Source organism: Mya arenaria, chromosome 5 (assembly GCF_026914265.1).
Source record: "Mya arenaria isolate MELC-2E11 chromosome 5, ASM2691426v1".
Taxonomy (NCBI): domain Eukaryota; kingdom Metazoa; phylum Mollusca; class Bivalvia; order Myida; family Myidae; genus Mya; species Mya arenaria.
Window position 1 is genome coordinate 49946073 of NC_069126.1, and position 16441 is coordinate 49962513.

The 16441-nt window shown below is 36.4% G+C and overlaps 1 protein-coding gene across 1 annotated transcript in view; it reads right to left on the reverse strand.

Moving 5' to 3' along the window:
* Nucleotides 1-7663: 7663 nt before the first annotated feature.
* The window catches only part of LOC128234171 (V-type proton ATPase subunit F-like), a 62693-nt gene continuing 53915 nt past the window's right edge, over nucleotides 7664-16441 (reverse strand). The window contains exon 5 of the mRNA XM_052948211.1: nucleotides 7664-8424. Within this exon, the coding sequence (XP_052804171.1) occupies nucleotides 8395-8424 (30 nt within the window). The 3' untranslated portion in view covers nucleotides 7664-8394. The remainder of the gene's footprint in view (nucleotides 8425-16441) is intronic.

Genomic DNA, 16441 nt, shown 5'->3' on the forward strand with positions numbered 1-16441 from the left:
CATAGGCGCTTATGGGTCTCTTGTTTATTTTTCATATAATTGCGAAAACAAAAATACAGTAGTGTTGCTCTACCAACTGAATAAAAAATCAAGCGTATAATTATCTAAACTTGTTCGTGTATTGTACTTTTATAAAACAAAAACAAAAAACACCTAGACAAGTATACAGACAAAGTTTCAGAACGATTTGATCATCAAAGCGATGATAGCGCTGCATGAACAGGGTTTTATACGGGTTTTCACCATTATGATTCACGATCATGTGTGTATTAATAAGGTGCTGATATGTAGCATAGTGAATCTAAGAGTCCTCGTGTAAACCAACCACAGGGGCCGCCCCAGGTTTATTGAAGCATGGTGGTAAATGACAAATTAATATTTTATTGACAATAAAGTTAATGTCGCTGTGTAACCAGGCAAACCAGGATGTAACCAATCCCAGCATAAAACTCCATCATATGGTGTTACAATATGAGTTAGGCTTGCCAAGAAATAAACTAAAAATTGGTTGATCATTCAGGGTGAATTTAAAAGATACACTAAAACCGTTTCCGGTTGGTAATTAGATGTTGGCATAAACAAAAACTATACTAATTATTAAATTGAAAACGATCCTTTTCAGGGCCATTGTACCAATTAGGCTTAACAATAAACGAATCGAAGTCGGTGTTCACCCCAGCAAAGGAATTGTATTTTAGGATTTGTTCTGTGTTCCGAATCTATAACTGTTAGATTTACAATGGAAAAACAGGAAGAAATAATACAATTATGCTTAGAATTTTTACAAAAAAAAAAAAACGACAATTCGTCATTTTGCAAAATTAATTGGAAAATTGACGGCAGCCTTCCCGGGAGTTCAAAATGCATCATTGTATATACGGCCACTTGAAAAGATAAAAGAAGAACAAATCAGAATACATTACGGTAATTATGATTCATTTATGAATGTTCAATGAACAATTAATGATTCTTTGAACCCAATGGTGGGTTGACAACATTAAAAATAGTTTCACAAATAATACACCTAACAATCCCGACATAACCATTTCCGCGCATGTTCGGTGCATTTGACAAAACAAATAAATTAAAAACGCAGGGTTTTTGGACAATAGAAGAACAATCATTACACATTCATTTGTTAGAACTGAAAGCATGTGAAATTGGATTTAAAAAGTTTTGCGGGAAAATCAGAGATAAGCATGTTCGAATTTACACTGATGCAATGAGTTGCGCGTATATAAACTGTTTCGATGGAAAGTTTGAGCCGTTAGACAACGTTGCACGCCATATTTGGAAATGGTGTTTATCGAGAAAAATACATCTATCCGAAGGGGTATTAAACGAACAAGCAGATCAATTAGGTCAGGAAATGATGATTGGGAATGGTCGTTAAATTCAAAAACTTTCCAGATGTTACTGATACACTTTCCCGAAATGGATATTGATTTATTTGCATCAACACTTAATGCAAAACTATCAAAATTCGTCTCCGAGGCATTTGCAGTTGATGCATTTTCAATGTGTTTGAACCAACGCCTGAATTAAATATTGCTCCTTTCAGTCTGATGGGTCGAATTCTGAAAAAAGTAGAAAAAGACAAAACGGACGCAATAATAGTTGCACCTCTATGGCTGACAGTCATGGTGGCCAGTTTTAACCAATCTGATACAAGGACAATGCAGATCCACAGAATTGTCTACAATTAATGCACAAACCAAACCAAAAACATCCACTGATAAAACTGAAACTGGCAGTTTTAAGTATATCCGGAAGGAACTGCGAAAGCAAGGAATTAAAGGCCTAGTTTAAGGAATGTTTTGCATGATAATCTCCTGGCCCCAATTTCTCGAAACTTCTTAAGCTTAACAGGATTAAGTAGCTTATTTCAATAGCAATGTACATTCTTAATTGTATTTTGATAAATGAAAAATGGTTATTTGTGACTATCATAATGATTTTTCCTTTCTAAAGCATAAAAACTTCTAAAGAGGTAAATATCATGCAAATTATTGAAAGACAAAAATAGTGAGTTTAGCTTAATCCTGTTATAAGGGACTTAAGACGTTTCGAGAAATTGGGGCCTGCTGTGCAGCTTCTGCTAATTGCACTGGTGTCACAGTAGGGGCCAGTTTCCTGTGTATTTTATTATTGGCTTAGGGCCATTTAGGGTCCAATATTATAATGAAACCTCCAAAATTGCACAGCAGAATACTCAGATTGGTTCACTTATAGAAGGCTTAAACTAGGGCTTTAAGAAAGAAACAAGAACTCTTATCATTTCGTCCTGGCGACAAAGCACACAAAAACAATATGTTACATACATTAAACAAGAGGCCCAAGAGGGCCTATGCTCTTCTGGCATGGCTCTTGTGTAGTCCAAATAATTGTACGTTGATGGATTTTGTTTACAATTTTTGATATGGCAAATCCAATCAGGGATTGAAAGAATCCAGAATAACACGTCTATTATTTTAGATTAGGCTCTTGTGGTCATTTTCAATCCAGAGCATGTATGTGTGAGTAATAGGAAGCAAATATATAGTTCACTTTTTGTGTTTGGGTTAGCTGAAAACGCTGCACGTTCAACATCTGAGGACATAAAGTGTTGTAAGTAGATTAGTTGCATGAACTATTTTAATATGTGCCAAGTAAAGGAAATCTGAGGGTAAAAAATATTTGCTTTCAAAACTGTGCTCATGGACAAGATTTCATTTCTGTAGCATTATAAACAACAGGGCCAAGATGGCCCTATATTGCTCACCTCAGTAAAACTTTGTGCTATAGACTTGTTGATAATTATAGGGCAATAAGAGGGATTTGGCTTCTCTGATGTATGAAATTGTTACCTCGAGGGTGTTAACATATTCGAAATTGAGCTAGAAATCATCAAAACAACCTTTCTGACAAATTTCCAGGATATTTGGGCTGAAAATGTTACCTCGAGAGTGTTAACGAGGTTTATTTTTCATATTTGGGCTCTGTGACCTAGTTTTTGACCTCAGATGACCCATATTCGAACTTGAGCTAGAAATCATTAAAACAACCTTTCTGACAAATTTCCAGGATATTTGGGCTGAAAATGTTACCTCGAGAGTGTTAACAAGGTTTTTCCGTATTTGGGCTCTGTGACCTAGTTGTTGACCCCAGATGACCAATATTCGAACTCGTCTGAGTTAATACTGGGACAAACATCCTGACCAAGTTTTGTGACAATTGAGGCAAAAATGTGACCCCTATAGTGTTAACAAACTAAGACGTGTGGACAGACAACAGACGACGGACGACGGACAATGACATCGATCCTAAAAGCTCACCCTCAGCCTACGGCTAAGGTGAGCTAATAAAAAAGTTGGTCAAAAGGTCAAAGTCAAGGAGGCCAACACATGGTCAATTTTTCATTCCTGTAGCTTTAAAAATTAAAAAGTAAGTCAAAAGGGGTAGGGCCAGCTTTTTCCCAAAGGGCATAATTTCAAATGTTTTGCTCATATGATGCTCCACAACAAATATTAAAGGTATGGGCCTTGTGGTTTGAAACAAGAATATTTCTTTAACAAGTCTCTAGGAAACTTGTGACCCCTGGGGCAGTGCTAGTTTTGACCAAAGGGGCATAATTTGAACAACCATGGTAGTGGACCACTAAATTAAGCCTTGTTCAAAACAGCAAGGATCTGCATAGCTGTTTCAGACAAAAAGGTTTTTAACATTTCCCAATTTAAGTAAACCAAACCTGTGAATCCGGGGGCGTGGCCAGTAATGACCCCAGGGGCATAATTTGAACAAACGTTCACAATCAATTGTGACTTTACATGTAAACTTGGCTAAAAATACAATTCGCTCATGTAGACTTGGCTAAAAATAGACTTAGCTAAAATTAGCATTTTTTATACTTTCAAGACCAATAAACTAGGCATGCATGGGCGGATCTGGTCTTCAAAAGGAACCGAGTTTTAATAGATATCTAAATACTGTACAAGTTTTATCGAGATACAATCAAAACTGAAGACCGTATCGTGTTCACAAGTAATTGTTTACAGACGCACGGATTTTTTTATATTTTCAAGGCCCATAATCTAGGCATGCATGGGCGGGTCTGGTCCAGAAAAACGAAACATTTTCGAAAGGAACCGAGCTCTAATGGATATCTAAATACTGTACAAGTTTCATCGAGATACAATCAAAACTGAAGACTGTATTGTGATCACAAGCAATTGTTTACACAATAACATTTTTGATACTATCAAGGCCCATAATCTATGCATGCGTGGGCGGATCTTGCTGGTTTTCGATATGAACCGAGCTCTAATGGATATCTAGATAGTGTTCCAAGTTTCATTGAGATACAATCAAAACTGAAGACTGTATCGTGTTTACAAGCAATTGTTTACAGATGCACTGCTTGACATGCATGGGAGGATCTGGCCCAGAAAACGAAACATTTTGAAAGGAACCGAGCTCTAATGGATATCAAAATACTGTACAAATTTCATCGAGATACAATCAAAACTGAAAACTGTATCGTGATCACAAGCAATTGTTTAAACAATAGCATTTTTTATACTATCAAGGCCCATAATCTAGGCATGCATGGGCGGATCTGGCTGGTTTTCGATATGAACCGAGCTCTAATAGATATCAAGATACTGTTCAAGTTTCATTGAGATACAATCAAAACTGAAGACTGTATCGTGTTCACAAGCAACTGTTTACGGACGCACTGATTTTTTATACTTTCACTGCCCAAAATCTAGGCATGCATGGGCAGATCTGGCTGGTTTTCGAAAGGAACCGAGCTCTAATGGATATCTAAATATTGTACAAGTTTCATCGAGATACAATCAAAACTGAAGACTGTATCGTGATCACAACCAATTGTTTACACAATAGCATTTTTTATACTATCAAGGCCCATAATCTAGGCATGCGTGGGCGGATCTGGCTGGTTTTCGAAAGGAACCGAGCTCTAATGGATATCTAGATACTGTTCAAGTTTCATTGAGATACAATCAAAACTGAAGACTGTATCGTGTTCACAAGCAACTGTTTACAGACTCATGGAGACACATACTACGTACACATTACCATCGCATAAGAGCTAAAAATGGATACATTACTGCAAGGGTAAAGACCCCTAATATAAACAGTATTCTTGGATTTCTGACAGTTTTATATAACAGTGGACTGAGTTACACAACAATAGCTCGTTCAGCTATTAGTTGTTTTGTGAGACTGACGGGAAATATTGATATACAACATAATGAACTAATTTCGAAGTGAAACCAGCTCTTCCTAGATACACAACCACCTGGGATGTGCAGACAGTGCTGTGATATCTGAAGGACATGGACACAAGTACCTTGTTATCACTTTCTTGTAAATTAGCCAGGCTGTGTTTATTGGTTACGGCACGGAGGTGCCAAACATTCCATGTTGAAAATAAGAAAATATAGTCCATTAACATTCCATGAAATAATGGATAGCCCAGCCTCTTCATGCCGCTACACCAACCCGCCTGTCGCACCGTCCGTTGCCGTGGAGGCCCTCCTTCCGTCCGTCTCACGGACCGTCGTCTCTGTGGCAGTAGCCCTAGTGATAGCAGTCCTACTTTCGGTACCGGCGCCCTCTGACCCACCATGCTGCTGGTCAGTGTAAACTGACTTGCCATCAATATAAAGCCTATCGTAGGAAATCAATGCACATTTACCCTGGCGTGCTGGCATGTGCGCACAACGACGAGCGGAAATCTCAGAGGGGAATTGTTCATGCAAGAAATAATCAGTGTTATGAAACTAGCTAATAAGAAATCGTTCATTCTAAAAAATTCTAACTAGCTAGTTAATATAATGCCAAAGAAACGTTTTATCTAAATATTTATACTCAATAGATTATTTTACTAGTGAGACCTTTTCTTTATCTAAATGTATGCTGAGCCTGAAATGATTGTAATTTTTATATTCATAGAGTATTATAAGTATCTTCCATGGCCGAGAGTGTAAGATAGGTTCATTCCAACCCGAGCGTAGGGTGTTTTGCGGAAACGAGGTTTCCGCAAAACACCCTGCGCGAGGGTCGGGATGAACCTATCTTACACGAGCGGCTATGGTAGATGCTTTTTCTCCCACCTCAGTTAAACAAAATTAAGCAAAAATGTATTTTTTGCTGGACCTATTTTGTGCCAGGGCATTTTATCTTCGCCCGTGGGCAAGATAAGTACTAGCATGGTTAAATTATTGGATCTACTTATCTGAGGTGGGAGAAAATCTCATCTAGAAGAATTTCTATTTCTGGATCTAAATAGTTCCATTTTAAAATATATGTGATATAATCTACAGATATCATTATTTTATTTTTTCTCTTAAAAAACCTTGTGATAAGTGTGTGTATGTGTATTACGTCCTTGGATTATATTAGTGTTATTATTGTGTATGTGTGTTTTTATCAAAACCTTATTTTCGCGAAAATAACTTTATTTTAGCCCAAAAGTACAATATGAAGACTCAAAATAATGCATCGTTAGTATCCTGAAAGAGTACATGAATCGGACACAATATTTACGAACAAGTCAGCAGCTGCTGATCTCTACCGTAAAACCTCACAAAGAAGTGTCTCAACAAACAGTTGGACGTTGAATCAAATTAGTTATGAAAAAGCGGGTATATATGATTGTTTTAAAACACAAAGTACCCATGCCGCCCAGTTTCACACGCTTTTCACAAAGACGTTCCATTAACGAACATTATTAAAGCTGCGGGTTGGAGTAATGCACAAACGTTTGCAATATTTTACAAGAAACCTGTTTCAGTAAATTAAAGGGTTAACCTATTACAAACGAGTATTGTTGAATAGATAAGCAGTTATGCTAGATACAGATATATAATTATGAAAATAAATAATTTCAACTGGCTGTTTTATGTGTGTGTACTGCATTTTGTATATGCACAATATTTAGTCGCAATCGGCTCTAAACAATCTGTGGGGTCCTCAAGGGAAATTTATGTGTTGGATGAAATTGAATGATTAAGCTAGACTTACCTTCGGAGAAGGGAAGGCGAAGGTTGATCATAATTTCATCCGACACAAAATTTCCTGAGGACTCACACGCCCACCCACATCCACCCATTTACGATTCCTCCGAAATATTGTAGTAAAACATGATATGAAAATTTACTATTTACTATTATTTACTAATATGAAGGCTCTGACTTCTGAGCTGCGTTCCTTATCTGTGTGAGTCCTCGGGAATTTTGTGTTCAACATTCGCCTTCTCTTCACCGAAGGTAAGTCTAGCTTAATCATTTAATCTTATTTCATTAATTAAGCAGGTTGGAGGAATGGGAGCACATGTCCAAACATGATGTATTTACTAAGATAATGACTAAAAGGTTACATGCAAAACCTTAGCCAAGGTGTGATGCTGATGCTATGGTGAGTTTTATAGCTCCCCTTATTCTTCGAATAGTCAGTTTAAACATAAACTAAACTATTTCTCCAAAAACTGGCATAGGAACGACAGTCTACGTCATCAGCGATCACAACTGCATGTGAGGGGTGTTCCACAGGTGTCAAGGTAGCAAAGGGCGTTTCCAAAAAAATGGCTTTGCCACTTGTGAAAGTGTTTTTTTATGACACTGGTGAATAAAATACGACCTTACACTAAAATCATGTAATCATTTAAAGAGAGAATCATATATTTGTTTCAATCTTGAGTATTGTCATTTTACAATAAAGTTCTATATAACTAATTCAATAATAAAGTAGGTCTAGGAAGTTGTGAAAACATACATGTACATGAAGAATGCATATCAGGGATGGTTATTTTTAGAATGGTATTCAGTCACTGACTACATGCTCTATTATTGTTCTTCATGAAAACACCTAAAATAAAAGTGTGTACAATCGTAATGACTCGGCCATCTTCTGAAAGCTTCCAAGATAAAATTATTGTTTAATAAAATAACCAAGAGGTATCCGATTGTTAATTTATGGCTCAAAAGATTGGCCCTATTTCGAAATTCTAATTATGCCAGCAGGGTATGCAATAACTGGTAAATAATTACAATAAATCAAACAGACAATTAAGATGATAAATAACTAAAAACCATGATATCGAAAGAAAATAATAAATTACAAATATCGTAAGTTTTCTATTCGAGATCAATAAGACAAACGATAAATGCTTACATTTTGTGCTTCACTCATTATTCCCTAAACATGCTACTAGATACACGCAAAATATATTCTTGAATAATATGTCCGTATAATGAATTTATGCAAGTCATTTGTTTCATCATGGGATCGTCTAAGCAGTGTCGCACGTTTCTATTGATAACAAATCCTTCCAGGATGGACATATGAACACCAAGCAGAGACAGGTTGGGTAACAACTAGGTACCAGCTCTATCTGAAGTCCTCTGCTGTGAACATCCCCTGAAAAGAGAACACAAAATTCTTGTTTTACAAATTATTATAGAATGATTGTTGCATGTCATGATGTGAACAAGAATGCTGAGGAGCGGATGCCAACACTCCTCTGATACTTCAAATGAGAGGCATAACTTGATAACTGTTTAATTAATTATTATATTAGGGCCTTGCTAAACATGTGTCACTATTTTTGTGTGTGTATCTTAAACATGTGTCACTATTTTTGTGTGTATATCTTAAACATGTGTCACTATTTTTGTGTGTATTATCTTAAACATGGGTCACTATTTTTCTGTGTATATCTTAAACATGGGTCACTATTTTTGTGTGTATATCTTAAACATATGTCACTATTTTTGTATGTATACCTAATTAGCAGAAACATAATTCAAGCACCAGTGTAAAGAACATCCTCTAATTACCCACCCGATTTTCTGAAATGACACTATTGGTCTATTACTACCACCAGTCAGAAAACACCAATGAACATCTCAAAACAATTAAAAGGGCTTGTACTCTTAGTTTACAACTAATAAGCCACCTCCAACAAACAAGATTTGTGGCCAAAGTTCTTCTCATCCCCCTGGCTTCTGTGCGGGGCAGAACACATTCTCCCTCAGGGCCTCTTTGCCCATGCCCTTTCCCTTCTTTGTTCTTGGTATTATATGCACTTTGCAGAAGAATGCTGTGTACATATATTTAAATGTAATCATGTGACAAAAGGATAAGTTTTCAATTTTGGCCTTCAAGACTTCTGGTCAATTTCTGGTCAACCACTGGTCATCAAAGGTAACAAGTTGGTCATTAGGCTGAGGGTGGCTGGTGTTTAAATCTTTAATATAATACAACCTAGACTCACTGTGGAACTATGTAAGGCCAGAGTTTTTTATCTTTAGATTTACGGGAGCGCCGTACCTAAATATTGCAAAACCCAAATAAAAATAAAGTAAATTTTCAACTGGTGTACCAATTGTCATTCATTATCATTCTTTTTACTTCAATAATACGTAAACCAGTCGAAAATACGCGGGAAACCGAACAGGTACCCGTAACCATAACAACGTCCTGTCAAAAGCAAAAGTTGTGGGCCAATGTCATAACCCTTATTTCTTGCAATTTCTGCAGCTATATAGAAAGGTTTTACTACCAAGACGTTCCGATGTTTTTACTTTATTTAAATCAAACCGTCGAGAAATATTGTGATTTTTGGTAGATCTAGTATGGCGTTCGCGATTCGTGGAATGATTGCGCAACTTCCGGTCAAAATAAGGAGACAGTCTGACTGAGACAGAAAGTTCGTGGGTTGTAATTGTCAATAAAAAAAGTCGTTGGCGCACGTCGTATATCACTAATAACAAGGATGAATTGGATTACAGCGCAAATATGCAAAGCTTCTGACAAACACAAACTGCAAAATGATATCGTGTTCATAATAGTCAAAATGGATATTTATTTCTGAATTTGACTCTGAGGAGCATTGAACACACTGCCTCATGGTCACATATTGGTCACATACTTTGTCTTGTCTTGTCTTGTCACATATTGGAAGCGAAAAACACAAGGTATCTTCTTACGTTCGTAGTTGTTAATGTTTAAGTGACAAGACAATGTAAAAACAAATGACCCCTGAGCAAGGCCAATTTGACCCCGGGACAATAATTTGAATACCTTTGGTGTAGGTCCACAAGGTAACACTATATACCAAATATGAAAGCTCTAGGTCTCATATTTTGGAGAAGAGGATTTTTTAAGTTTTATTATATAAGACTATATAAAAACAAATAACTTTCAGGGCGGGGCCAATTTTGACCCTGTGGCAATAATTTGAACAACTTTGATAGAGGTCCACAAGATGATGTTGTATACCAAATATCTAAGCTCCTGGCCTTACGGTTCTGGAGAAGAATATTTTTAAAGATTTACTATATAACACTACGTAAAAACAAGCCCCCCTAGGCGGGGTCAATTTTGACCCTGTGGCAATAATTTGAACAAATCTGGTAGAGGTCCACTAGATGATGCTGTATACCAAATATCTAAGCCCTGGGCCTTACAGTTTCGGAGAAGAAGATTTTTAAAGATTTACTATATAACACTATGTAATAAAACTAGTGACCCCTGGGGCGGGGCCATTTTTGACCCCAGGAAAATAATTTGAACAAATTTTGTAGAGGACCACAACATGATGACACATACCAATTTTCAAGGTTCTAGGCCTTGTGGTTTTTGAGAAGAAGATTTTTAAAGTTTTCCCTATATAAGTCGATGTAAAACAAGTCACCCCCGGGGCGGGGCAATTTTTGATCCCAGGGGGTAATTTTTAACAATTTTGGTAGAGGACCACTAGATGATGCTATATACCAAATATTAAGGCTCTAGGCCTTGTGGTTTTAGAGAAGAAGATTTTTAAAGTTTTTCCTTTCCGTTGCCATGGCAACCAGAGTTCTGCATGGAATTCAATTCTTTGAACAATTTTCAAAGGGGACCACCCAAGGAACATTCCTGTGAAGTTTGGATGAAATTGGCTTAGCGGTTTATGAGGAGATGTCGTTTAAAGTAAAAGTTTACGGACGGACGGACGACGGACGGACGCCGGACAAATTGTGATCACAAAAGCTCACCTTGTCACTATGTGACAGGTGAGCTAATAACACTTTATCAAAGTTACCAATAAACACATGGACGGCGCACTTTGAGCACAAGGTTAACGACACGCGACGTGAAGAAGGCGTTTCATATACTGCCAGTGTTCATTCCTTCTCGAAATATTCGCCCTTTTGTGCGATACATTTCCTATGCTTTCAACCCACTTGCTGAAAATACCCGAGTACCAGGTTTGATCGTATGATCGTACAATTGAACTAAACGGACGGCCATGCGTAAATGGTCTAGATTTTCATATCGGTTTCCGCGTAAGTCTGCTTTAAGCCTAGGGAAGACTGCAAAGTCCATGGGTGCGAGATCTGGACTGTACGGAGAGTGTTGAAGTCTGTTGAAGCCCAGAAAATCGATTGTGAGTAGAGTTTCCTGACAGCGGTGCGCTGGTGCATTATCTTGGTGATCCAAGTTCATCTCAGGCCTTTTCTTCCGAAGTGCATTCATCAGATCTCGTCGTATGACCTAAACATTTACAGACGCATAAAATGGACATTTGTACTCGATTTATCAATTTATTCTTTTAGAATATGATTTCTTCTGAACAAATTTTGTTTTTACTTATATCTAAATGAAGTAAAAGAAAACATAAACACATAAATAAGTTTAAAACCTTTTGATAATAAGCCGCTATAACTGTGGAGTCAGCAGGAACGGCGTGCTGGAGGAGCATCCCGGCTGAGTCCATGAAGAAGATGAACATAAACTTCTTTGCTGACTTGGACATCCGGGCTTTCTGCGGCGGCGGGGACGACGACCTTTTCCATACCATTGATTCAACTTTCGATTCAGGCTCATATAAATGTTTCCATGTTTCGTCCGTTGTTATAATCCGCGGAAGAAACTGTTCCCCTTCACACTGAAACTGGCGCAGAAATTCGCCCGACAAATACACTCGCTTTTCTTTTTCTTCAGGTTTTAGCAAACGTGGCACCCACCTTGCACACACTTTGATCATTTGAAGTTCAGATATTAAAATATTTTGAATCACAGAACGTCCTAAATCCAGTGTGTCACTAATTTCGCGTACTGTCCTCCGACGATCGTCGTTAATAAGGGCGGCGACCTGCTGTACAGTGGCGGCATCTGTAGATATCGGCCGTCCGCTTCTTGGCATATCGGCAACGTTGGTATCGCCGTGACGAAAACGGTCGTGCCACTTAAATACAAGGCGTCGGCTACAAGTACTTCCTGTATTTCCATTGCAAATAAACTTCCATGTGTCAGTAGGAGTCATTCCGGCGTTCACACATAACTTTATGACGCTACGCTGCTCCGTACGCTCATTCGACGTCATTTTTTTTTTTCAAAAATCACTTGTTTAGCTTAACTTCCGTTCAAACACGCACTTTCAATCCGATTGCGTCAAAAATAATACCTGACGTCACAAATTATGTATTTTTGAAGTCACGTTAAAATGACAGAATTTCCCGCAAAAGTAGTGAAAATATAACAGTTCTTTTAACATTGGTTACTGCAAAAAACCAAGTGCGCCGTATGAGGTAGGGTGGGGTTGTTATTGCAACAAAAATATAGCAACTAATTTTATTTCATAATTTATTTTGGTTCTACTTAAAGTGTACATTCTAAATTAATTATGGGGCAATTTTTGAGACGAACACTCCACTATTATTCTCATATTTATCCTTGTGCACGGACTTTTCGGACAGCCCTCGTGCTTGCAATTTGGTGAGTTATAGTGAACAATATACATTTAACTATTGATTGTAGGGTAAAATGACTTCGTATGTAAATGCTATAAGCTACGCCACCAGTTTGCACCCGTGCGACGTCACACATATCCCGGCATTCAAGACTTGATCCGGCAAAGAACAAATTTTATGAATGAAAGCTATTAAGAAATAAATCATACGCGGTTGAAGAGTTCATGTCATGTAATAGTTTGTTAAATAGCTTTTATGTTCCAAATGATTTTTTTCAGCAGCAATCAAATTATTGTTTTAGTTTGAGTAAGTTATTCGGATTGTAACTATCACAGTGTGTCGACGTTATGCCTATTGGTATTCCGTAGTATAGGGTGTAATTTTTAAAGTCATACAATATGGCGGCGATTATGCAGGAATGAAATTCAATGATAATTCGAACACGTTCCTCTACAAACTTTCCGGCCCGTTTTTAGTGTTATTGCTTCAACATCAGTCGCAGCAAAAATTGTATTAATATATGCGTCTAAAGATGTTAAATTTAGATGGAGACAATCCAGAAATTAGCGCTGCCAGGAAGTGATCGATTTCGGACACGGAAATGAAGTAGTCTAAAATAATAGACGTGTTATACGGGATTCTTCCAATCCCTAACGTCTAAACGGGAATGTGCAAAAAACGGGGGTGTTTTAAAAATATTGAAATTGTTTTTTAAAAATATTGAAATTGTTTTAAGTGAAGTATTTTATAGTTGAAATTGATCATAAAGAGTTAAATTCATATTTTACCATGTAAGTGAAATGGTATTTTGCACTAAACAAGCATTTAATGCATTAAAACAAGTTGTTTACCTTTCCAATAAAACGAAAGTTGACTGACACAGATAACAACTATGCGAATGGGAACAACTCGATACAATCGTAATAACTCGGCCTCCTCCGACAAAGCTTCGAGATAGACCTCGTTATACAATCGTAACAACTCGGCCGTGGCCGAAATGTTCCGAGCGATTTAAAACTGTGCCCTGAAGCCTTGCAGGTGCCCTTCATGTATATATCGTTATGTTTTGACAGAATGAAAAGAAGAAAAGCCGTCAAACTCATAATTATAAGTTGGATATTTTTTTGTGTGCGTAACGGAACTAATATAAAATAACATTATCTGGTAATATTTCTTGTTTTTATGATATTTTATAGACGCTATATGCTTTAACCCGGAATCCTGATCGAAACAACTACCCACTTTTGATACTAAACAATTTGTACGTGAAGGATTTGCCATCTCAAAAATCTAAAAAAATTCCGTCAACGTACAATTATTTGGACTAGGAAATGAAGGTACATGATCTACATCTATTAGTCCAAATATTTGTACGTTGACGGATTTTTTTTTACGATTTAAAAAAGAAATTGGTATAGCAAGTCCTTCACTACAGCGTCTTCATGTTACTTTCAAGTCAGAGTTGATTATTCATTAAAATTATTTTGCATTTTTTATTGTTGTTTTTTCCTGAAACATCTCAACCATCAAAAGAAAAACAATAGATGTGTTGCCGTGGAAACACTTGCGAAGTTTCATCTTGTTTTGTTGTGTATATTTCTAAAAAAATGGCATTGTTTATACATTGTACGCTTAAAGATCAAAATTTAGCACATGGGCCCATGAACGAAGTCGGAGGGCGCACGCGCATCTCTCGGTTACTCTTAATACCGAATAATACCGAATAATACATTTATTTTGCAAATAAAACTTATATTAGTATAAATTTAGGTGAAATATATATAAATAGTTTAAATATTTAGTAAAAAACCCTGTTTTGAGCATATAGGCCTATTGTTCAAAATGTCTGTTTCATATATTTTTGAGTGTTCTCCCTTGAGATGTATAAGAGTGTTTCCATTTGTTCAGTCCATCAAGAAGTCTTTAGATTCATAGTGTTTATTTTAAGTTGTGTATCAAGTTATATAAAATAATTGTGAAAGAAAAATAAAACATATTGAAGTCATATGAAAAAGGTTTCGTTTGAATATAAGCATGTAACAACATTGCAAAACAAACTACTAAGAAGTTGTTTAAGGTATTAGCACGTATGAAATGATTATGTAGTGAACTAAATGATTATGACAATATCTAAAAATAAATTTAGAAAGGAATTATATTCTGGAATTGTTCTATTTATTTGCGCATTTTTAGAAACACTGTTCATGAGAATCTTCGATGACAGGTTGGTTGTCATATCAGAGATTGTTCATAGAAAAGGGGTCTCCATTAAAGCATAAGCATACCACATACATGTAAAAATATAAATTAAATTGAAATGATGACTTGTTTTTAAAGAATATGATATAATGAGCGTCAAAATGACCCGAAAAAGCAAAATGTTTCATTTCATTGGTAAGCTTCTTGTTTACATATCATTTGAAACTCACGAGTTTGAGTGTAAATGTAAATATGATTTCATGAGGTTACGTACTCAGATTGCGTAATGCAGTGCGCGTGGAACGCATGGGACGTAAGCAACATATGAAACGTGGAACAGCTCAAATTCAGACACGAACTAAAATCATATTGTACAAAAAATATCATCCACAAATATAAGCCATATGTTTAAACATTATGTCCATTGATTAACACTGTCTATTATTGATTAATAGTTTAACCACCAATGAAGAATACGTCAGATTTGTGTCATTGAAGGGTTAAAAAGTGACGAATGCAATCCATAGATATAATAAATTTGGCTAATTTATACCATTATGAAACTGTGTCCTTTAGTTTGAAGAAAAATTACGAAGTTTATTTATTTAATGCACAAACTATTTTTTTTCTATTTGACATGTTAAATTCATTCTCGTTCAACGGAGCTATAATGCTACGTGAACAATATGCGTTAATAAAGCATTGTCGAACTTCTGAGGACTTGTACATAATATAAAATTGAATCAGATATTGATACTTTCGTTATAAATCGTTATGAATTCTTTAACACGACGATAAAAAGTGTGTGACTTATTGGACCCACTCAATAAACTGTGTATTGACCCCCCACTAATACCCCTTATCTGATCGTTGAAATATCCTATTTCTGCGCGTTACTGATACCCGTATTAAGAGGAATATTGATGGGCGTGTCTTAGCCAATCGTACTGTTCAAAAGTTCTGCTAACCCCTATTCGTTCATCCAATCAGGGAGCAGCGTGTATGACCAGATCAGCTGGAGGCTGGACCATGAAAAGAATGTTTTTAAGTTTCGATTAATGGAAAAATACTAAATACGCATATTTTTTATCAACTAATTCGTAAATTTTAGCCTCAATACCAAACATGCCTTTAGCATCTTAAATGAAATATATTAAAAGAGAAGTGGTATCAGCGTAGCATTCGTATACACTGAGCAAAATTGTTTAAATTACATTTTTTTTAAAGAACGGTTTAACGTATCGATTTAATATTTGGTGTGCTAGTTTTATTTATACATAGAACGCTATCGATTTTACAGAGAAAAAACCACGATCTCTTCATGGTTAACATGCGGTACATTCAACATCGTAATAATACCATACCTGTTTCATTTTAAATGATAAGCCCCAAGCATTAAAAAGGTTTAAAAAAAACTCGTCAAATTTTATGACCTTGTGTTCGAACTTCGTATAAATATGTATGACAAAGACGGGGACAACTTTTTACTACGTATACGCAGT